General features: G+C 62.8%; 2 protein-coding genes across 2 annotated transcripts; both read left to right on the top strand.

Moving 5' to 3' along the window:
- The first annotated feature begins 3,667 nt into the window (after positions 1-3,667).
- SPEF1 (sperm flagellar 1) lies at positions 3,668-7,288 on the top strand. Its single transcript, XM_054172103.1, has 7 exons — positions 3,668-3,788; positions 3,890-4,001; positions 4,582-4,747; positions 5,694-5,742; positions 5,983-6,046; positions 6,249-6,330; positions 7,001-7,288. Exons 1-7 carry the CDS (start codon positions 3,686-3,688, stop codon positions 7,106-7,108), a joined length of 684 nt encoding a protein of 227 aa, XP_054028078.1. The 5' UTR covers positions 3,668-3,685; the 3' UTR covers positions 7,109-7,288.
- Positions 7,289-8,496: 1,208 nt separating this feature from the next.
- ADISSP (adipose secreted signaling protein) lies at positions 8,497-21,820 on the top strand. The gene is made up of 6 exons (XM_054172383.1): positions 8,497-8,560; positions 10,458-10,551; positions 14,171-14,313; positions 17,065-17,203; positions 20,919-21,041; positions 21,521-21,820. The coding sequence occupies exons 2-6, from the start codon at positions 10,533-10,535 to the stop codon at positions 21,619-21,621; spliced, it is 525 nt and encodes a 174-aa protein (XP_054028358.1). The 5' UTR covers positions 8,497-8,560; positions 10,458-10,532; the 3' UTR covers positions 21,622-21,820.
- Positions 21,821-23,192: the final 1,372 nt, after the last annotated feature.

Here is a 23,192-nt window from a genome sequence, read left to right as displayed (position 1 = left end):
GGAGTCATAGCTAGGAGGAAACGTGGCTGGGGGGGGAAGACACATGGTAGGGGGGGAGGGGGCACATGGCCTACAGAGGAGGCATGTACAGCCTGAAGGGGATGGTCGTGGCTCAGTAGGGGCATGGGTTTGGGGGGCTGTGGGGGGTGGGCACACAGGAGGGATGTGGGACATGAAAGGACATAGCTCAGAGTGGATGAGGAGCACGGCAGGGGCACAGCTGGTGGTATAGAGGGGTTCATGGCTGAGGGAGGGCATGCAGAAGCACATGGCTGGGGGGGGGGCATGCATGAGCAATGGGGCAGCTTTGAGGGGTCCCAGTGTTTAGCCACGGTCCTCTCATGTCCCCCCCCTCAGCCCTGTACTAGCTCTCAGGCTGCCCCTCGCCCCATTGGCACCCCACCCCCCCGACACGAGGATCCTGCCTGGGTGCCCCCAACTCCTCCTGCCTGGTGCCCAAGCCATGTGCCACCAGGCCACGGCGCTGCTCGAACCCCAAACCTAGCTCCCAGTCCCCTCCTCCAGTGCCCCCCTGCTGTCTGGGGAGGGGGTCTCCAGTCTGGCCAGGGGGGGCAGGACCTCGCTGGGCAGTGGCAGCGTGGGTGGCCTGTCACCCATTGTCCCCAACCCCATTCTTCCCTTTCAGTGGGCAAAAGAAAAGGGGAGGGGCTGACCGAGGTGGAGACCCCCGCCCAGCCGGGGCAGGGGTATGCGGGGGGGGGGAGGGGGTGTGTGCAGCTTCACCGGCTGGGGAGGGGCCGGGCAAGGCATGGGGGTCCTGCAACCCTTCCAGGAACACCCCAGCACATCCCGGTGCAGTTGGGAGTCAGTGCTGCTGGGGGTCCCCGGGGTGTGGAGAGCAGGGCTACAGCCCCCCAGAATGACCTAGAGTGGGGACAGATTTCCCCCCCCCCGGCCCCCAGCACTCCAGGGTGGCTACGGGAAGTCATCACTGGCCAGCAAGAGCTCTAATTGCTTCCAGCCATCCATCCTGGTGGGCTGCAAACAGAAGCTGCTCCACCTCCCAGCCGTGCACCCCTCCATGTGCCCCACAGCCATGTCCCCTCCCCGTGCCCCCCCGACCGTGCACATCCCCACACCCACCCCAGCCCATCCACTCCTGCCTGTGCCCCTCCTGCTGCTATGTGCCCATCCACCCCCACCCCAACTCATGCACTCCTCCATGCGTGTCCCCCCAGCCGTGTCCCTCTCCACTCCCCTCAAAGCCACCCAGCCCTCCATGCCCTCCCCGGGGACTGGAGCCTCCCGGGGCTGAGGGGGGGCTGAAGACTCCCTTGCCTACAGCAGGACCCACACAAGCTCCATCTGCTCCTCTCCACGGTGAGGTGGGAGGGGGGTGAACAGTGGAGCCCCTGCTGGAGCCCCCCGTTTGCCCAGGGGTGTCACTGAGCTTTTGGCTGGAGTGGTGGGACACGGTGTGGAGTGGCTGCAGGGTTCACTTTAATGAGCCCACAGCATGAGCTGCCATAGAAATTACTCTAATTAATGAGGGCAGCAGGGGGGGGGATGGTTCCTACCCTACAGGGTGGCTGAGGGTGACCCACTGCCTTGCTGAGCTCCTCACCAGGGTGGGCCTGGATTCCACGCATGGCATGGCATGGCTTGAGGTGATGCCGTGGCAGGAGGAGGGCACCAGCATCTGCTTCTTGCTCCGCTGGTGCCATGTGGCTAAGGGATGGAGCATCTTGTGGGCCCCAGGTGCAGTGTGGCACAGTGAGAGGGGATGCAGGAGGAGGGTACCAGCGTCTGGCTCTTGCTCTGCTGGTGTCCTGTGGTTGGAGGATGGAGCATCCCAGGGGTCCCACGGTCCTGCACGGGCAGCAACACTCTGTGTCACCATGGGCCACCAAAGCCACGGCTCCAGCTTGGAAATGTGGTGGCTCTGAGTGGGGATTGAGGGGTTTTAAACGTTTCAGACATTGGGGAACGCAGCAGGAGGAGGAGGAGGAGGGTGGCAGTGAGATGCCAAGGGGCTGGCAGCGATGGTGGCACAAGACATGGCTGGCAGTGACAGGGGATGTGGCTCTGCCGGCACAGCCACAACCCACAGCCATGGCAGAGGCTCTGGGCAAGTTCAGAAGGTGCAACCAGAAGGTCCTGAGGCTCCTGGGGCAAAACCTCCCTGCCCTGGAGCCTCCTTGTCAGCTGCGGGGGAAGGAAGCTGTGGCGGGGTGGGGCAAGGGCGTCTCCACCTGTCCCCCCCTTCCTGTTTTGCTGGTTTCTGCTCTGCACCCAGGGGAGGCTGAAGATGCTGCAGGGGGTGGCTGTGCTTCAACAGGATGAAGTTGGTGCTGGTTTGGCCCCGAACAGACCTTTGCAGCCCACTTTTACCTGCAGGGAGAAGCAGACCAGGGGCGAAACCTCCTTGTTCCCTCACGTCACAGCAAAACCAGGGGAGGGGAAACTGAGGCACGAGTCTGGCAGAGCTGCTGACTCCAGCTCCGGGCTCTGCCACGCCGAGGGAGCAGGCGACAGCGGCAGATAACCCTCCCCATCACCAGGCCCTGTCTCTGCATTGTCCCCATCCCACCTCGCCTGGGATGGAGACACCGATGAGGCTTATCGGCGTCGCCAGCGTCTCGCCCAGCCCCGGTATCACTGCCTGCAGGGATGTAATCTGCCTGCTCCTGCCTGGGCAGTGGGGCAGCCCCATGGGCTGTCTGAGCCCCATGGTGGGATTTACAGGGAGTGTCTGCCCCGGCTGAGGTGCCCATCCCAGCTAAGGCATCCTTCTCTGTTGTCTAAGCCAGCTGTGGTGTCCATCCCAGGGCAGATGTGCAGCTCTTCTCAGGTGTCCACCCCAGCTGTGATGTCAGCCCTCCAGATCCCCCTCTCCCAGGACTCTCAGACCCTCCCCCCTGCCCCTTGCTCAGAGTCTCTCAGACCTCCAACACTCAGGATCCCCAGCCCCCCTGCACCAGTACAGGTGAGGAGTCAGCCTGCTGGCGAGCAGGTCTGCAGAGGAGGACCTGGGGGTGCTGGTGGACGAGTTCCCCATGAGCCAGCAAGGTGCCCTCACCTCCAAGGCCAATGGGACCCTGGGGGGCATTAAGGAGCCTGTGAGCAGCAGAGTCTCTGCTCTCTACTCTGCCCTAGGGAGGCCACAGCTGGAGTCCTGGATCCAGTTCTGGGCTCTCCAATTCAAGAAGGTCAGGGAACCGCTGGGGAGAGTCCAGAGGAGGCTGCAAAGCTGCGGAGGGGCCTGGAGCATCCTTGTGAGGAGCAAAGGCTGAGAGCCTTGGGGCTGAGAGCCTGCAGAAGAGCAGCCCCAGAGGGGAGCTGAGCAATGCTCAGCAGGAGCTAAAGGGCAGGGGGCAAGAGGCTGGGGCCAGACTCTCTTCGGACACAGGACAAGGGGCAGTGGGCACAGACTGGACCCCAGGAGGTTCCCTCTGAACAGGAGGAGAAACTTCGCGGCGAGGCTGCCGGAGCCCTGGAGCAGGCTGCCCAGGGAGGCTGCGGAGCCTGCTCCGGAGGCTGTGACCCTGGGCCAGCTGCCGTGGGTGACTGCTTTAGCGGGGGGGGGTTGGTCTGGATGCCCCCCGGAGGTGCCCTCCATCCCCCCCGCGCCGGTACCGGTTGCCCGGCGACGCGGCGCTCCCGGCGCGCCTCGCGCAGCCGTTGCCACGGCAGCGGACGCCCGGGCCCGGCCGCGGGAGGCCTGATGGCGAGCGGCGGAGCCGAGCTGCGAGAGCTCTACGGCTGGCTGGACGCCGTGCCCCTGTCCCGGCCGCGCAGGAACATCGCCCGGGACTTCAGCGACGGGGGTGGGGCTGGGGGGCGCCGGCTGGGGCCGGGCCTGGGGCTGTGCCCGGGGTGGGGGGTCCCGGGGTGACCTTTTCGCCCGGCTCCTTCTTTCCTCCCCCAGTGCTGGCGGCAGAAGTGGTGAAGTTCTTCTTCCCCACCATGGTGCAGCTGCACAGTTACGTGCCCAGCAGCTCCACGCCGCAGAAACTGGCCAACTGGGGACACCTCAACAGGTACTGGGGGGCCACCCTGCCTCCCCGGGCACCGAGGGCACTGCAGAGGGGTGGCCTGCAGAGTGCCACCCTGTGTGTCCTTGCTGGAGAGCAGCGGGGCAGGGGCTGGGACCCCAGAAGCTGCCCCGTGTGAGTTTTGTGAGCAAAGCCAAGTGCGAGGTCCGGCACCTGGCCTGGGCTAAGCCTGGGTATCAGTCCAGGCTGGGGGGATGAGGGGCTGGAGAGCAGCCCTGCAAGAGGTCTTGGAGGTGCTGGTGGGTGAAACGCTGGACACGAGCAGGCAGCATGGACTCGCAGCCCAGGCCCAACCGTGCCCTGGGCTGCATGCCCAGCAGCGTGGGCAGCAGGTGGAGGAAGGGCATTCTGCCCCTCGGCTCCGCTCTGCTGGGGTCCTACCTGCGGTACTGGGGCCGGCTCTGGAGCCCTCAGCACAGGAGAGACACGGCCCTTCCAACACAAACCAGGGCTAGCTTCAGCTGGGTCACTCCAGAGCGGGGCTCCCCCTCGTCTGAGGGTGCTGCAGGCAGTGTGGTGCCCAGCTCCCTGCCCTCCTGGGTGCTCCTTTGGCTCTTTCTTTCAGGAAAGTGCTGAGTAAGCTGAACTTCTGTGTGCCGGAGGATGTGGTCCGGCAGGTGGTGCAGAGCCGGCCGGGCACGGCCGAGCAGGTGCTCCTCCTGCTGCGGCAGAAGATTGAGGAGAAGCAGAAGCAGAGCAAGGTGCTGTCCATCCCAGGCCAGGCCAACAGGGCCTGGGGAAAGAGAGGCATCCAGAGTGCTGTGTCCTGCTTGTTAAGTGCCAAGTGCCATGGGCTGGAGGGAGATGAGGGCAAGTCGTGACCCCACGGAGTGGTCAGTAGCACAGGGATGGATTGAGCTCCAGAGGTCCTTGTGGGCATCACTGTCCCCCTGAGTGCTTCCACCTCCTCATCGTGAGGATCTCACTGCTGTCTGGGCATTCTTGCTGCCACGCAGTGGACCAAGGCCATTGGGATGAGATTCACCAAGGCCAGGTGCTGGTTCCTGCAATTGGGTCACAACAATCCCATGAATGCTCCAGGCTTAGGGAAGAGTGGCTGGAAAGTGCCTGGGAAAGGACCTGGGGCTGCTGGTCAACAGGTGGATGAACAGGAGCCAGCAGTGGGCTCAGGTGGCCAAGAAAGCCAACAGCATCCTGGCTTCTGTCAGCAAGAGTGTGGCCAGCAGGACCTGGGCAGGGATCGTCCTTCTCTATTGGGTCTTGGTGCAGCTGCACCTAGTGGTGGAGTCCCCATCCTTGGAGGGATTCAAAAGCTGTGCAGATGTGGTGCTGTGGGACATGTTTAGTGGTGACCTGGCAGTGCTGTGCTGATGGTTGATGATCTTAAAGATCTCTTCCAAACAAACCCAATTCTGTGATTCCATGATCTTCCTGTTGCCAGCTCCATGGGGAAGCACTGTGGGGAGATGTGAGGCAGGGCAGCCCTTTGTGTGGGAGCTGCTTGGGTGGCAAGGCCTCAGATGGCGACTGTGTGCCATCACGGGGCTGCTTTGCAGCCTTGGCTTGGCCCTGGGTGTCCCTGCCAGTGACTCTGGAGAGAAAGAGTTGGCTACAGGAAGGGCTGTGGCTGTGGAGCAAGCCTGACCTGAGGCAGATGGTGAGTGACCCACAGCTCATGGCCAGGCCTGATGGGTGTTGCCCTTCCTCTCCCTGCAGGATTCAGGTGGACAGGCAGTGCCAGAAGAGGTCAGTTACCTGGAGACAGGTATGCTGGGCAGGAGGGTCCCATCTTGGCTGTGCTGTGTGTTCCCTGAGTCCAAACCCCAAACTGTCATCTCACTGGTCCCTTGGGGGCATATGGAGCCCTGTCTGGTGCTGGGCCACCCAAATGATGAGCCTGGCCAGCACTGGGGGGACAAGGGACATTGCTAGAAGGGGGTGTCCCTGTGGAGGGGGTGGGCAGAGCTGCTTGGGCAGGTCATGGGCTAACTGCTGCCTTTTGCAGGCCACTGCAAGGTGAAGGGTGGCACAGGAGGAGGCTGTGCCCAGGAGGCTCCCAGGGCTGCAGGGTAAGGGTGACATGCCCCTCCTGGGCGTTTCTCAAGGGACAGGGCTCAGAGGGTCCCCACAGGTGTCCCCTGTGCCATGTGTGGGACAGGACATGGAGGAGCTGGTTGTGTCTGAGCCCCATGGCCTGTACAGCTCAGTGGGCTACATGCAGCATTGCTGGAGGGGTCATCTGTTGGCCCAGTGTTTGCTTTCTTGGTCTAGGGTGTCCCCAGGGGACACTGATGTCCACTTGCAGCTGGCAGAGAGGGAGCAGGCCCTGCGTCTGGCACAGGAGACCATCCAGGTGAGTCCAGCCTCCCTCTCCAGGGCAGGGACACCCTCCCTTTGCCTCCCCAGTGATGGTGGTGGACACCTGAACAAGCATTTGCTCAGTGACATCAATCTCCAGGGCTACTTCTGTCTCTGTAATGTGTTCTGGTGGCACTCTCTGGCACAAACCCTCTCCATGTGGCCCTTGGACCATCCTGGGGTGCAAGCCAGGCTCTGGGCACCCCAGATTTGCCTCTGAGCAGTGGGTGGTTTTGAAACAAGGACTTTATTCAGCACTGGCTCTGGGCTGCCTAAAACTGGGGCTTTTCTGCTGGAAAACATCTCAGCTGGACCATTTTGGAAGAGTGCAAGGAATGCTGCGGGGTACCTTGGATGGCAAGGGTTGCCACCAGGTCCTGGTGGGGAGCTGGGACTCCTGGGTTGTGTTTTGGGAAGGCACTGAGGGTGGGAGCTAGAAGAGGGACCCCAAACTTGGCACTGGTGCTCCCTCACCTCAGTTCCTCCTGTGGTTAAAGACAGCAGATGCTGCTCAGTAGCCACACCAGCCTGGCCCTGCGTTCCCCGTCCTTCACTGTGCCCCCCCTGTGTCAGGCAGACCCTTCTTGCTCCCCACAGAACCTCTCTAGGGTGGATGGATGAGCTCCAAAACCCATCTTGGGGGTTTGGGGGGGGTCTCCTTTCAGATCCTACAGCTGAAGGTGGCGAGGTTGGAGCAGCTGCTGCAGCTCAAGAACGTGCGGATCGATGACCTCAGCCGGCGGCTCCAACAAGCTCAGTGCCACCAGCAGTGAGCAGACCCCCCCTCACTGCCAGCCCCACCTCTCCCACCCATGGCACCTCCTGCTGAGCTGGAAGGAGCCATCCCAGCGCCTCTGCCTTGCCCCAGTTCACAGGATGGACGCTCAAGAGCAAAAGCCAGAGGGGGCAAAGGCAGCAGCGGGGACGCTGTGCCCACCTCAGGGACCACTGTTGGTGGCAGCGTGGTGACACTGCTCAGCTGCCCGGGCCGGGGAAGATGTTGTGCTGGCAGATGTTGGAATTTAATCTCTTACCCAAATCTCTGTATTTTTTTGTAATCTCTGAGAAAATCCGTGCCTGCTCACACAGACCTCTTTGGGGACAGCAGGGCTGGGCCTCAGCCTGGCACTGCCCACGTGCCTGTGCCTGTCACCTCGCCAAGGTCACCTGTGGCCCTATGAGGGTCAAACCCAGATGTTGGTTGTTTTTCCCAAGGCGTGTCCCTGAGCTGTGTGTGATGTCACACGTGCTGGAGGTGACACCACAGCTGGGACTGGAAGCCTGGGAACGGAATCCTGGCGTTTGAAGTGTTCTGGCATCCGGAGGCTGTGGCTGGAGCCCGGGGGAGGATGTAGGACGAGCAGGGGAATATCAGCTTTGAACTTGGGGTGTCCCATGGCCTGTGTCCCATGTTCTTTTTGGTGTGACCCAGCCCTGCCTGCTCTCCTTGACCTTGCTCTCAATGGGGACGGCTCCTGGCTGCCTGGGGGCCCGCCGCTGCCTCCCCCTCATTATTCCCAGGTGGGTGTACGTGCTCTTTGGAAGGGATCCGGTGACGTTCTCCCGGTGGGACCTGTCCCAGTCGCCTTTCCCACCCTCTGCTCCCTGACACCTTCTGGCAAAGGGATACGCAGGCTCTGGCTCCCGGGGGAAAGACCTCCATGAGCCCCTTTCTGGGGTGAGTTTTGCTGGTTTGTTGTGTGTTTTGTTTTCCTTAAACGGAAAAACGACGCTCTGGGGAGCATTTCCCTCACTTTGCCGTCTCCGAACGCCGACCGGGCCCGCAGCCCGACCTGAGCTGCGTCACAGCTCGGCCAGACTTGGAAACCTGGGTGTGAACACCAGAATCTGATCAATAACAGGTTGCCAGGGCAACCGCCTCGCCCAGGGGTCGGGGGGGGGGGGGGGAATCGAGTCCGCCTCGCCGCGCAACGCACCCCCCCCGCCCACACGTGGCGCCCTAGAGCCGTGCGCGCCCGCCCGCTATTGGCTGCCGCGGCCTTTGGCCGTGCCCCCTGGCAACAATCCCCGCCCCCCTGTGGCGCACCCCCGCCCCCCGCGGGGAGGGACAGCCGCGGTGGGCGTGGCCAGAGGGTGTGACCGTGGTAGAATCAGGCCAATGGGACGGGCGGGGGGTGTGTCTTGGCCAATGGGATGGAAGGGGGCGTGTCCCGGTAGCGGGAAGCGGGGAGCGCGGCGGCGGCGGCCGGGACGTACTGGCCCGGGTGAGTGAGGGAGAGACGTGGGGAACCTTGGGGGGGCCGAGGCTGGGGAAGGATTGGGGACGGACCGCCCCGGAGGGACACCTGCCCTCTGGCTTTCCTATTCTCCGGGACTGTGGGGGATCTTTGCCCCTTTTCGGTGTAATCGTCCCGGAGGGATCTCCGGTTTCCTCGGTGTCCCGGTGTGTTGAGGCAGGATGCTCGCCCGCCCGCTCCAGTCGCTGGTGCAGGGGTCTGGGAGTCCATCCCCGCGTTCCTTCTTGCAGCACCGGGACGGGGAGTGAAAACAAGGAGGAGGGAGGGGACCCCCACACCCACGCGTGGCGAGGACCGGGGCCACGCGGGTGATGGCGGAGGCAGATTGGGGCCATTCGGTGCTGTTCGGGGCGGGTAGGTGGGGGGGCAGAGGCGGGCGGGCACTGTCGCCACCTCCCTATCGCTCCTCGCCCCGGCCTCGGCGTGCTGGGGAGCCTCGGGGAGGGGCTGAGCGCTGGGGACCCCCCACCGGCGGTGCTGGCGCGGGGCTGTTGATGCGATCCGTGGCGTGCTCACCACCACGGGGCTGCAGACGAAGAGTGTGTCTTGACCCCCTCAAGGACACGGGTGGCCCGTGGGCCTCCCGTTCACCTCTGCCGCTGCCCACCCTGGCCCCCAAACTGTTCCCACTCCTTGCCTCAGCTTGGATGCACCTGGGCTGTGCCCCCCTGCCGCAACTCTCCTGGGGAGCCGTGCCCCTGCTCGGGGTCTCCTCCTGCCTCATGCTTCCCACGGACACGTTTCAGTGTTCCCAGCACGTCTCTTGAAGCATCCCAAGATCCTGGGATCTTTTCCAGGCTGGATCATCTCATCTTTGGGTAGCAGTGCCCGGGGTATGGGGGCCACGGCAAGGGTCTGTCACCCCCTGTCCTCATCCTTTCAGCTTGGCTGCTTTTTATCTTGTTTCCCCCAAAGCTGATGCTGTTGATGCTTTTTTTTCCCTGTGCTCGGCAGGCTGGGCTGCTGACAGAGCTGTTTTGGGCACCTGCCTCCCGCTGCTGCGTTTCTTGGGTGCTTGCTGGTGGAACTGGGGTCACCACTGGTAGGACCAGGTGTCCATAGGTGTTACCACCTCGTTTTGCCCTCCCCCCACCCCTGCCCTCCAACTCCTGTGGGTCTGGGTGAGCCCCAGGGTGGAGGTTTAAGGCTCAGCTTCCATCGAAGGGATCTTTGGGGTGTCAGATCTCAAAGCCACAGGTGGAAGGTGAGCCCTCTCACTCCCACTCCAGTTCCAGCCGTTCCCCCTGCCCCGAGGCTGAGGGTGCTGGGAGGGAGCCCCTGTTATCCCGGGGGGCTGCAGCTCTGTGGAGGCGGCATCAGGCCTGGGCGAAGGGGCTTGAGGGAGTCTGGGTGTGGGGTCTGGGCCCTTGCTGGCAGCCAGTAAAGGCTCCCTCAGCTCAGGGCTTGGCATGGTGGCTGCTGGAGCCTTTTGTGGGGGAGGAACAGGGAAACTGAGGCACGAGGCACGCTCGGCTCGCTGCTGGAGACGCGGTGGTCTTGTCCTGGGTGTGAATCCAACCTTTCCCTGGCACCCCTGGGAGCTGGCAGAGCAGGAGCTGCTGCTGGCCGAGTCTCACGGTGGAGCAGGCAGAGGGGCTGCTGCCCATCCTGCCCTGCCTGCGCCCACCACAGCTTGGCGTAGTGCTGGGCGCAGGCCCTGGCACACTGCCTGCCGCTGCCCAAAGCCGAGGAGCTGCCGGCAGGCTCCTCCCTGGTCGGTCTGTACCGGAGCAGTGCCGGAGTCACAGCCGTACGGTGCCGCCGTGTCCGGGCTGCTCGGCTGGCCCTGGCACCCAGCCGGAGCCAGCGGTAGCCCTGCCAGCCTCTGCCTGCCCCTGCCTGACCCTGCCCCTTCCCTCCCCAGCTCCGGGAGCCCTGGACGATGGCCTCCTGCCCCTGCCTTTGAAGTGTCACACAAGGACAGCCACTGCAGGGACACATGGCTACGGCCAGCAAGGGTGAGTTCCTGGCATCCCCCTCCTGCTTGCCCACCCCCTTCTTGTTCCCTCCTGGGGTCCTTGGGGTGATGTGGGGCCAGGCTCCACCTTCGATGCTCCTTCCTGGTGAAGCCTCTCTGCTGTGGCCCTGCTGAGGAAGTCCCTCTGCCCGTGGCCCTGCCAGGGGGGGCTCTCGTGGCCTTGACAGGGAGTTCCCTTTGCCCGTGGTCCTGCTGGGGGGGTTCTTTCAACACGTGGTCCTGCCAGGGGCGTCCTGTGCCCCTGCTGGAGGGTTTCCTCTGCCTGTGGCCCTTCTGGGGGGTCTTGTGTTCCTGATAGGGGGTCTCTCAGGCTTTTTTGTGGGTCCCTCTACCCACAGCCAGGGATGCAAAGGCTGCCTGGAGCTGCCTGCCCTGTGCCCAGGGAGCAGTTGAGCTATGGAGCCTACAGCGTGGGGACAGGGCTGGGGGGACTTTGCTGCTGTTTTTCTGCTGCAAGTTGCCAGTGAACACCCACTGAGGGGACTTGTGGAGGGGTGGGGGCTCTGGTGGGGTGCTGTTGGTGCTGCTTAGCCACGGTCTCTACTCTGGTGATCGATGCAAGCCCTGGCACCCCAGGCAGGGCGGCTGCTGGAGGCTCTGGGTGCTAGGGTGCTGCTGGGGTGCTTCTGGCCTCTCCCAGACCCCATCTGCCTCCTGGAAATGCTCTGGCAATGCCAGGCTCCTGGAGAGGGGAACCCAAAAGACTTTGGCAGAGCCAGACTTGGGGAACCAGGTACTTTGTGTTGGGAGGGGCCCCCAAAAGGCTGTGGCAGTGCTGGGCTTAGGGAGCTGGGTGCTTTTTTTTTGGTGCTGGGAAGGGACCCAGAAAGGCTCTGTCAGTGTTGGGCTTTGTCTGTACTGGGGGAGGACTCCAAAAGGTTCTGGCTGTGCCGGGCTTTGTCTGTGCCCGGGAGGGGACCCCGGGAGGCTGCTGGCCTGAGGTGCCCTGCGGCAGCAGCTCCCGGCTCTCCGCCTCGCCGAGACAAAGACCGAAGAGACTCTTTGTGCTGCTGCTGGGCGTGATTGTGTCTCCCTTTGTGTGCCCGGCCACAGCTCTGGCTTCTGCAGCTCCTTCCCCGCTGCTGCAGGGATGTGGGACAGCTCCATGCTGGGGGCTCCTTCCTCCAGCCGGTGGTGAAGCATCCTCTGGCTTGCCGGTGGGATGAGGGCCAGGCGATGGTCCCTCGCTGGCAATGCCAAAGGACAGGCTGGTTGCCAGCCCTGGGCTGCCTTGTTCCCAGCAGTGTGGGGGAGAGGGGCTGAAGGCTGGGGGGGGGGAGGGGGTAGCATGATGTGTGGGTAGCCTTGAGCTGCCCAGGTGCTTCCCTGCTCCCAGCTGTGTCTTGCCTGGGGGGTGATACCCTCGTTTCGGGGTGTGCGCGGTGGCTCTGAAGGTGGCATCTGCTTCCAGGGCTGGTGATTGTTGTGGACACATGCAAGGCAGGTGTCCCCCACTGTGGCCCCCACGATGGGGTGTGGGTCGGAGCCCCATTGTGATAGGGTGAGGTTTGGAACCCCAAAACCACCCCTTAGGTGCCTGGAGAGTGTGGCACCGGTCTGGCTGCTGGCACACTGACTGCACAGGGTCTGACCCATCCTGGTGCCCCTCCTGCTGTGCCTGTGGTGGGACCTGAGGTAAAACACAGCAGCTCTGGGTGATCTCTGCCTGTACCCCTGCCTGTGCCTCCCCTCGCTGCTGGCTGCATGCAGGACACTCATTTAGTCCACAATGAGGTTTTCATGCAGATCCTGCTGCCCCTTCCACCCTGCCCCCTGGGAGCTGGGATGGGGTCATGGCACAGTGCAGCCTCCCAAGGCCACTGGGATGTGTGCCAGGGGGTGACCCCATTCCCGGGGCAGCTGCTTCCTGGGAGAGCTGCCCGCGGAGCCTGGCTGCCTCTTTCCCTTCCTCTGACCTCCTCTCCCAAGGGTCTCTCCACACACCATTCTGAGCATCTGCTGGCCACGTTTGGGACTTCCCTCACCAGTCTCCTGGCAGTGGTCATGGTTTGGCTCCTCCAGTGGCAGCCACAGGCTGGGTCTTTGCCCAGCACCGCAGCCTCTGGCCAGCCTGCAGGATCCATGCACGTCCCTGGGCTCACCCTGCCCTGTGGCACCCATAAAGGCTCTGTGGGGGCTGTGCCCTGTGGTGGAGGGGTTGTGCGCTAGGAGCTGCTTGTGTTTTGGTGAGGAGGGTCCCATCTGCATCCCCCTGCCCAGCCTGTTGGTCTGTGCTGCGTGCGGGGCAGGGATCCGTGCCCAGCTGCCCGGCCGAACAATGCCCGGTTGTGGCATCCCGGCGTGCCCGGCCCGGCACAAAGAGGCCTTTCTCTGAGCAGGCAGCAGCAAGCTGCTCCTGGCTGCTGCCAGATGGATGCCATAGGCCACCAGACTGGGGCTTCCCTGGGCTGCACCCGGGAGGAGAGGACGCTGAGGTGCTGGAGCGTGTCCAGAGAAGGGCAGTGAGGCTGAGTGAAGGGTTTAGGGCACAAGCCTGGCGAGGAGCAGCTGAGGGAGCTGGGGTGTTCAGCTTGGAGAAGAGGAGGCTGAGCCAGGTAGGGCTTGGTCTCTTCTCCCAAGGAACAGGCAACAGGATGAGAGGAAATGGCCTCAGGCTGCACCAGGGGAGGGTTAGGTTGGGTATCAGAAGGAATTTCTTCACTGAGAGGGTCCTCAGGCACTGGACCAGGGCTGCCCAGGACAGTGGTGGAGTCACCAGCTCTGGAGGGGTTTAACAGATGTCTGGAGGGGGAGCTGAGGGACGTGGTCTAACAGCTGTGTGCAGGGAGATGTTAGGCTGTGGTTGGACTCAATGTTCTTAAGGTCTTTTCCAAGCAAGCAATTCAGTGATCCTGTGAGGCTGATTTTCCCTGGAAGCCCACAGGGAGCTCGTTGCAAAGATGCTCGTGAAAACACCCACGGTGTTTCTGCCTCTGTGTGGGCTCCCACCACCCATGGGGACCTCAGTGCCCCCAGGCAGGTGCCTGTCCTCACAGGGCAGTGGCACATTTGGGTTCCTCTGGGGTTTGCTCTGCAAGATGCCAGCAAGCTTTGGAGCGTGGGACAGCCTTGGAGCCCTGCCCGGCACCCTGGGACAGCCTTGGAGCCCTGCCCGGCACCCTGGGACAGCTTTGGAGGCCTGCCCAGCACCCTGGGACAGCTTTGGAGGCCTGCCCAGCACCCTGGGCCATGTGGGAAGCTGTCCTTGCCCTTGTCCTTGTCCCTGTGCATGTCCCCTTCCAGCACAGCTCCTGTCCCCACTCATCCCACTCTGTGCTGAGAAGACCACGGGAGCGAGCTCATGCTGCTGAGCCCAGGGGACAGGTGGGACCCTCTGGACATGGTCTGGGGCAGGTCCATGCACTCCCCCATGCTTGAAGGCAGGCTCTCTGTGGCTGCTGGTCACCAGGGTCTGTCTGCCCCTCCCCAGCTGCTGGTGCTGGATGTGTTTGCAGTGGGAGGGGTTGGAACCTGGGGCCCTCGGTGACCAGCAGCGCTCCAGCCTCGGTCCAAGCCTGGGGGAAGCGGAGGGGCACGGGCTGGATGTGCCAGGCGGGCAGGATGTGCCAGCCAGGCTCTGTCCTCTCCTCCCCCCGCAGGCAGCAAGGCCAAGGGGGGCGCCGTGCGCTTCGCCCCCAGCCAGCCCTCGGAGGGGGCCCACGGCCACGTCCACTTCGACGAGAAGCTCCACGACTCGGCCGTGATGGTGACGCAGGAGAAGGATGGCAGCTTCCTCATCAAGGTGGGCACCTGGGGCACCGGGGAGGGGGTCCTCTCGCCACCTTGGCCCGGCCCTGCACCCAGCAGTGCGGCTGGGTCTGTCCTTGTGGCTCTGTGGAGTGGGTGGCCCTCCCTAGAGCTGCCCGGTTGTAGCCCCCTGAGCTATGGGCAGCAGCTCCAGGGAGGTTCCCATTGCTGCCCATCTGGACATCACTCCATCTCCATCCCAGTTCTTAGGTTAGGGGGAGGGGGTTTCTGACCCTGTTATCTCCCTGGCATACCTGGACAAGTCCTGGGAGCACCCCCAAGAAGCCAAATCCTTCCCCATGGGCAGCTGTGATGCTCCTGAGGGCATCTGGGTGCTTGGCTCTGGATTTGCCCCTGTAGCATCTGATTCCTGCGGCTGCCCAACCTCTGCCAGCCTGGGGGACAAGCTGGGGGGCAGCTCAGGGGATGCCCCCAGCCTGTCTTGCTGCTGCCTGGATCTGTGCATTGTTTGTGGGGCCACATCCAACAGTCTGGGGTGCCTATGGCTGTGGGAGGGTGCTGGTGTGGGCTCAGGCTCGATAGTGGCTACCTGACCATGCCAAGGGCTGGTGGTGGCAGTGGGCACAGGGAGCCACCTTTAAGGACACCTCGTATGTCATCCTGCTGGGTTTGCAGACCTGAGTGTGAGCTGCTGGCCCTGTCCCACAGCCTCTTGCCCCAGGCAGCAGCAGGTTGGCACCAGGGGCTGGGTGATAGATGAACCCCTTGCAGTGACCCAGAGGGGCAGATCCTCCGCCTGGGGCTGCGCCGGGGGCCGCTTCCCCCAGCAGGATGCCAGCTCCTGCATCCCAACGCGCCAGGAAGCCCCTCCTGGGAGAGCAGTGGGGTAGCTGTGGCGTTGCAGAGCGCTGTGAGCACCCCCCCAGCTCTGAGTCAGTGGTGAGGGATGATGGCTTCTCGCCCTAAAAGCGGCGCTGGATTGCTTAGCAATTGCCAGCCCGTGGGCGGTTGTTATTATTTTCCCCTCCCGTGCCAGGCAGCGTGCTGCGGGCACACCGGCACCGCACGTGCCTCGCCGGGGAGGGGAACTGCTTGTTCCTCCCTGGCACTGCCAGCCCACCTGCCACCCTGCCCACCTCAGCATGCCAGGGCCACGATCAACCACGCAGCTTTGCCTCCTCAGCAGGTTCTGGGGGGCAGCCTGCACCCTGCTGCGTGTCTCTCGGAGGCGGGAGGAGACTCTTGTTGCGTCCTCTGCGGAGTAAAGGTTCTCTAGGGCTGGCCACCAAGCATCTTTCCATGGCCTTCAGAGTTTAGATTGGACATGAGGAACATTTTCCTCCCCCAAAAGCGTTCTTCTTTGCCCTGGGGGAGCAGGCTGCCCAGAGAGGTTGTGGAGTCTCCAAACCTGCCTGGATATCGTGACCCTGGGCAGCCTGCTGTGGGTGCCTCTGCTTTGGCAGTGGGGTCGGACTGGATGATCTCCAGAGGTCCATCCCAGCCTTCACCATGCCCCAGCATGTGATTCTGTGAATCACAAAAGGATTCTGTGAATCAAAGTGGTGCTGTGAAACAAAAATGGATCCTTTCACTCTCTTCAGCATCCTGAGAATGCTGTGACCTGAAAGGAGGCTGCAGCCAGCTGGGGGTTGGTCTCTTCTCCCTAGGAACAAGTGACAGGACAAGAGGAAACAGCCTCAAGTTGCACCAGGGGAAGTTTAGGCTGGACATGAGGAACAGTTTCTTCCCCTTGAGGGTTGCCAAGGGCTGGCCCAGGCTGCCCAGGGCAGTGGTGGAGTCCCCATCCCTGGAGGGGTTTCAGAGCTGTGTAGCTGTGGTGCTGAGGGCCCTGGTTTGGTGGTGCCCTGGCAGTGCTGGGCTAAGGGTTGGACTCCATGATCTTAAAGCTCTTTCCCAACCTTAAATGATTCCATGATTGTCCTTTCTGTCAGCTGCTGTGTTGCAGTGGTGCCTTGGAGCTGCTGATGGCCAGGAATGTGCAAGCACAGCACATATGTTTTATGTCTGGGTTGTGTATGGATGGAATCATGGAATCCCAGGTTGGAAGGGCCTCAAGGATCATCTGAGCCAGCCTCTCTTCTCAAAACAGACAGATGTGTCTCTCATATGTATTTATGTGCTGGTTGAGGTGCAGCTTGGAGCATGTGTGAAGGGGAGAGCCAGCAGCTGCTCCCCAGGAAGGGGACTGTCCTCTTGGTCAGGTCAGACCCTGGCTCTGCTCCGTGCTCTCCGCAGATCCGGAGCCTCGCAGCAGGCAGGGAGCTGGCTGCTCCCTTCCCAAAATGGCTTTTTCTGAGCTTGATGGAGACAGATCCTGCTCTGGAGGCAGCCAGCTCCCAGAGGCTTCTGCTTTCCATCATGGCAGCTGACACATGACATTTGGAGACATGCTCTGGGAGTCATCTTGGCTTTGGGAGACCGGGAGCAGCAGCCAGACGCTGGGAGAACTCTTCTCTGCTCCTGCAGCACCAGAGGGTCCTTGTTCCCAGGGCCCTGCCCAAACCTGGGCTCTTTTGCTGCTTGTGCAGCCAGAACAGATAGATCTGTTAACATTTCCCCCCAGGGTTGTGGAAATGGCCCCCCCCCAGCTGCTGCTCCCCCACTCCCCCCTCCCCGCTGGGTTCCTAGGTGCCTGCTGAGTGCCTGTCTCTGGGGTGGGATGGGATGATGGCAGATGGCAGCCTGGGAGCACCACCACGTGGCTCAGTGCCCACCTGAGGCGTGGTGTGGCTCCCACAGTGTGCTCCCCCTCCTTCCCCTGCAGGTGGGATTCCTGAAGATCCTCCACAAGTATGAGATCACCTTCCTCCTGCCCCTGGTGCAGAGGCTGGGGAAGGATCTCTGTGCTGTCCCCTTCCCCAACCCCAACCTCCGAGTCATCAGCATCACGCCCGTGCCGGAAGGTAAGATGTGCCCCCCCTGCTCCCTTTGTCCCCACAGTGGTTGCTGTGCTGGCTCCCAGCCCCTGCCCATGCTTCCACCCACTGAGCTGGGTACTTGCCACCAGAGGGTGCCTGGGCTGGCTGCAAGACCCAGAGGTACCCTCCCTGAGTGCCTGTGAGGGTGGCAAGGGGAATCTGATTCACACTGGGGCCATGTGGGGAGCATGAACCAAGTGATTCTGTGGGGTGGGAAGCAACTGGCAGCCCTCTGGTCCTGGGCTGAGCCCTTGCTGGGCATGGGAGGATGATTCCTCTTCCTTGGAGAGCCCAGAGCCCCCCAGCAGCCCCCAGGGATGGATTTTATTGCTGTGATGTTGTGGCCTCGGTAGGTGAGGGTCCTCCAAAGTGCCTTCCAAACCCCAAGCCTGGCTTGTGTCAGCAATAGTGTGGCCAGCAGGGCCAGGGCTCATCCCCCTGCACTGGGCACTGCTGAGACCAGCCTCAGGTCCTGGGTTCAGTTTTGGGTTCCTCACTCCAAGAAGGACACTGAGGATGTTGGAGTGTGTCCAGAGAAAGGCAGTGAGTCTGGGGAAGGGTCTAGAGCAGAAGTCTGGTGAGAAGCAGCTGAGGGAGCTGGGGTTGGTCAGCCTGCAGAAAAGGAGGCAGAGGGAAGACCTCTACAGCTGAAAGGAGGCTGGTGCCAGCTGGGGGTTGGTCTCTTCTCCCCAGAACAAGTGACAGGACAAGAGGAAACAGCCTCAAGTTGCACCAGGGGAGGTTTAGGTTGGACATGAGGAACAACTTCTTCCCCTTGAGGGTTGCCAAGGGCTGGCCCAGGCTGCCCAGGGCAGTCCCCATCCCTGGAGGGGTTTCAGAGCTGTGTAGCTGTGGTGCTGAGGGCCATGGTTTGGTGTTGTCCTGGCAGTGCTGGGTTAAAGGTGGGATTCAGTGCTCTTGGAGGTCTTTTCCAGCCTCAGTGATTTCATGGTCCTCATCCTTCCCCCTGAGCACAGCAGGCTGCTCAGGCTGTCCCCGGCCCGTGGGGCTTTCGGGACAAGTCTTGCTGCAGCCACTACTGATGAGGCTGGGTTTGGTCCCATCCCAGCAGCTCTGCCTCAGAGAGCTTTACCCCCTGAAGCAGGGAGCTGTGCTTCCCCCACACCTCCCTGGAGATGCCCAGCCCTGCCCTGCCTGCTCAAGGAGCAGCTCTTGTGGTGTTTCAGCCCAGACGTGTTTGGTATTTTTAGCTCTTGCTCTGTCTGCTCCTTGCCCACACCGAGGGGCTGGAGCTCAGGGGGGGTCACCTCTCTGTCTGCCTCCAGCCCTCTGCTGATTCTCCTGTCTTGGAGAAGAACATCCTGCAACACCAGCAGAGGCAGCTTGGGCTGTGGTTTGTGCCATGTTGTGGCAGCTCAGCCCTGATCCAGTCCGTACTGGGAGCCCCTTGGAAGCAGGGCTGGGGTCCTGCTGGGTGCTCTTCCCTGCTTCCCTCCCAGTTCCCCCAGCCCTTGGTCTTGCTTGGTCCCTCCTGCCCCATCCTGTGCTCTCAGCCTGTACCCAGCCCCATCTTTGTAGCTCCAGACCTGTGTCCCTGCATAACTCATCTGCAGCCAGGAGGTTAAATGCTCTTTGGTCCCAATTTTGCCTCAGTCTGCTGCTGGCTTCAGCTGAGTCTGGGAGGTGGAAGGTGGAGAGGAGCTGTGAGTGTTTGGAGCAGAACCCACAGGCAGCTGGGGGCCAGAGCTTGCTTTGAGAAGCACCAGCCTCTGGTTCAGAGTGTCTGCCGCTAGCACATCTGTGGGAGCGGGAAGCAGGGCTGGCTGGGCAGCTGAGTGCCCCCCTCAGCGGGGTGACACCCACCCTGGGGACCCAGGATCCACTCTGAGGAAGAGTGCCTTGGGACACCTTGGTCCTGTGCCAGCAGCTGCAGTGGACAGCAGCTGCTGGATGCTGTTCCTGCCTGCCTGTCCCCTCTGGCTCCGTGGGGCTGTGGCTGTCCTGTGTCCCCTGCCCGGGGCAGGGCTGGGCTGTGGCTCTCCTGTGTCCCCTGCTGGGGGCAGGGCTGTGGCTGGCAGGGCTGGGCTGTGGCTGTCCTGTGTCCCCTGCCCGGGGCAGGGCTGGGCTGTGGCTGTCCTGTGTCCCCTGCCGGGGCAGGGCTGGGCTGTGGCTGTCCTGTGTCCCCTGCCGGGGCAGGGCTGGGCTGTGGCTGTCCTGTGTCCCCTGCCGGGGCAGGGCTGGGCTGTGGCTCTCCTGTGTCCCCTGCCGGGGCAGGGCTGGGCTGTGGCTGTCCTGTGTCCCCTGCTGGGGCAGGGCTGGGCTGTGGCTCTCCTGTGTCCCCTGCCGGGGCAGGGCTGGGCTGTGGCTGTCCTGTGTCCCCTGCCGGGGCAGGGCTGGGCTGTGGCTCTCCTGTGTCCCCTGCCAGGGCAGGGCTGGGCTGTGGCTCTCCTGTGTCCCCTGCCGGGTCAGGGCTGGGCTGTGGCTGTCCTGTGTCCCCTGCTGGGGCAGGGCTGGGCTGTGGCTCTCCTGTGTCCCCTGCCGGGGCAGGGCTGGGCTGTGGCTCTCCTGTGTCCCCTGCCGGGGCAGGGCTGGGCTGTGGCTCTTCCCACCCTGCTGCTGGCCCCGGCCCAGCAAAGCACTTAAGCTTTGTTTGCTTGAAGCTTCCCACCTCAGGCTGGCACCTCAGCCCGGGCATGGGGCCAGGCACTGGGGAAAGGAGCCCTTTGGGGACCCTGAGCAGCTCTGGTGGCACCCAGAGGAGGCTGCTGCCTCACACCACTGTCTGTCCCCAAGGTCCTTGGGGTCCTGGTGCCAGCTGAGCTTCCCCTCAAGGCTCTGCTTCCCACATCCTCAGCTGTAGGCAGGGATGGAGCTTGCCAGGCTTGCCAGGCGGTGCCAGGCTCCTGGCTGCAGTGGCAGCCATGGCAGGGCTGGTGGCTGGGGCTGTGATCTGGCACAGGCACAGCGACAGGACGGCCCCAGGTGAGCGTGGGGTGGAGATAAGGAGCTCAGAACTTCCTCCTGCCTGCAGGTACAACCTTTCATCCCCACTGCAGGTGGAGCTGCCAGATCTGGGCACAGGAAGCATTGCCCAGCCCTGAGCTCCCCTTGGGCTCCTGGCCCTGCTGCCCTCCAGCTCCTCAGCCCTTTGCTGAAGAGGGGTTTGACCTGGGGTCTGCCTGAGCTGGCTTCACCTTCTGCCTCTCCTTTATTTGCACGTTGGGCTTTTTTCTTCTTCACATCAAACAGCCTCCTCCCTCAGCCCTGCCAGCTCTGTCCCTGCACTGGGGGGGGAGGCACATGAGGCCAGAGCCAACCTTCACCCTCACCGGGCTGGAGGCTCCAGGGGGTCTTCCCATATCCCTTCTGCCCTGCAAGGAGCAAGACCTGGCACTTTTGGGCCCCTCTCTCCAAGAAGGACATTGAGGCACTGGAAAGTGTCCAGAGAAGGGCAACAAAGCTGGTGAAGAGTCTAGAGCACAGATCCTGTGAGAGGCAGCTGGAGGAGCTGGGGTTGCCCTCAGGGCAGTGCTGAGAAGCTCCACTGCATCTCTGTGGAGTTGTTTTTTGTGCTTCACCCAGGCTCAGCATCCTCCTCTCTGCCTCACAGGTGGGGAAACCGAGGCACAGGATTGGGAGGGAGCCCAGTGGAGCTTGTGCTGGTGTTGCTCAGGGTGCAGGCAGGGCAGGGAGGGTGCAGGCAGCTGAAAGCCAGGTCTCAAGTTGTCTCTGTCCCCAGGTCACAGCGTGAAGTGTGAGTACACAGCACACAAGGAGGGTGTCCTGAAGGAGGAGATGGTCCTGGCCAGTGAGACCAGCGAGGGGGCCTCTGTCAAGGTGGTGGTCCAAGCCCGTGTCATGGGTAAGGGTCTGCCAGTGCCAGCGGGCAGTGGGCCGGGGGTCTTGGCCAGTTCCTTGGCTTTGGAGCAGCAATTCCTCTCCAGCACAGCCAGGAACAGGGAGCTCTGGCAGTCCTGCCTGGGGACCTGCTGCCTTCTGCTGGTTCTGGAGAGCCAGGGATGCTCTCTGCATCCATCCTCCACTCTGCCACCTCACCGTGTCCCCACCCCATGTCCCAGCACCTTGAGCACTGCAGCAGCTGAGCCTTGGCACCCCAGGGGCTGAACCCTGTCAGGACAGTGACCGCTCTGCTGGCGTCACCCGGGGACAGGGGGCCACCATCCATCCCTGCTGTGGAGGGAGGGAGGGAGGGAGGACGAGCAGCTGCGAGCCTCAAAACGCCCCCTCCGGGCTGTGCGAAGGGCGAGAGGCGCCCCGGGAGCGGGCAGGCTGCGGCCGTGCGCGGTGGCCCTGCGGTCACTGCCCCCTGGTGTCCCACAGACCGGCACCACGGCACGCCGATGCTGCTGGACGGGGTGCGCTGCGTGGGCGCCGAGCTGGAGTACGACTCGGAGCAGAGCGACTGGCACGGCTTCGACTAGACCCAGCCCCCGGCCCCCTCCCACACGGCTCCGGAGGGGGAAGCGCCAAGTGAAGAGACAACAAATCCCCCCACCGCCTCCCTCCCCCCACCCCAACCTTCTCCTCATGATGTCAGCAGGTCCCCGGGGGCTGCAGCTCCAGGGACAAGCTGCTGCTGCTGCTGCTGCTCCTCAACTTGTCCCCACCCGGCTGGCAGGATTGGGGGTGGGGGGTGTGTGTGTAGGGGGTGTCGCCCCAAATCCTGGTGCACCAGGACCCTTGCTTGCTGCCTCCAGCCTCTCTTGCTGCTTTCCCCTCGCTTTCCTCCCCGGGAGAGGGGAACTTTGTGGGAGGAGCTGAGCCGACTCTCCCCAGGGTGAAGTGTTGCCTCCTGGGGTGTGGAGCTGAGCTGGGGCATGGCCTGGGGGAGGTGTGGGGGCAGGGGGGGCGAGTTGAAGCGGCCATGTCCCCTTGTCTGTGTCCTTGTGTTGCAGCCAGCACCTCAGTCTCCTTCCAGTTGGCTTCTTTGGTGTTTCCCCCCCCCCCCCAGTAAGGACCAGAAGTGGCTGTTTGGGAAGCACCAGGAGGCTTTCTGTGCCTATATATATATATATATATATATAAATATAGAGATCTCTATATCTACACCTCTGTGTGTGCCTGGGGCTGGGGGTTGGGGGGGGCTAAGCACAAAATATCAAGGGGAGACAATAAATTCAGCTGAGAAGGGGCTGGAGCTTGGTTCACCTCCAGGAACCTTCCCCTAGGAGTTACTGGAGCTGGTGGCTGCAATGGGAGGGATGAAAGGGAGAGGGGGGACAAGTGGCACCCCCAGGGCTGGGGTTATGTACATTTATTTGGGCACCCCCAAGGGGCTGTGTGAGCCTGGCTGTGTTGGGGGTGCAGTCACTCCTTGGGACAGTTAGACCCCAACCCATTTCACTTGGATCCTGACCCATTTCACTTGGATCTTGACCCATTTTCATGCCTGGCAGCATGTGGGGAGCAGCTTTGGGGTCCCATGAGAAAGGAGGGGGCTGCAAGGGGGTGGTGGGGTCCAGTGGCCAGGTCCATGAGCTGCTTGTTTCCTCTGTCAAGCATCTTGTGCCCATGGGGGATCTTGTGGAGCTGGAGCCCAAGGCAGAGGCTGGTAAGGGTCCAGAGCCCAAGGCAGGTGCTGGTCCAGAGCCTAACACAGAGGCTGGTGGGGGGCCAGAGCCTGTGTGTGTGTCATGAGCACAGCAGAGGCTGGTGGGAGTCCAATACCCAGTGCAGGGGGCTGGTGAGGGTCTGGAGCCCAATGCAGATGCTGGTCCAGAGCTCAGCATGGGGACTGATGGGGGTCCAGAGCCCAATGTGTGTGGGCTGATGAGGGTCTGGAGCCCAAGGCAGGTGCTGGTCCAGAGTCCAACACAGAGGCTGGTGAGGGTCTGAAGCCCAACACAGAGGCTGGTGGGGGTCCAGAGCCCAATGTGTGTGGGCTGATGAGGGTCTGGAGCCCAAGGCAGCTGCTGGTCCAGAGTCCAACACAGAGGCTGGTGAGGGTCTGAAGCCCAACACAGAGGCTGGTGGGGGTCCAGAGCCCAATGTG

This window comes from Dryobates pubescens, chromosome 23, assembly GCF_014839835.1.
Source record: "Dryobates pubescens isolate bDryPub1 chromosome 23, bDryPub1.pri, whole genome shotgun sequence".
Classification (NCBI taxonomy): domain Eukaryota; kingdom Metazoa; phylum Chordata; class Aves; order Piciformes; family Picidae; genus Dryobates; species Dryobates pubescens.
The sequence above is the reverse complement of the archived record's forward strand: the minus strand, read 5'-3'. Positions and strand labels throughout refer to the sequence as shown.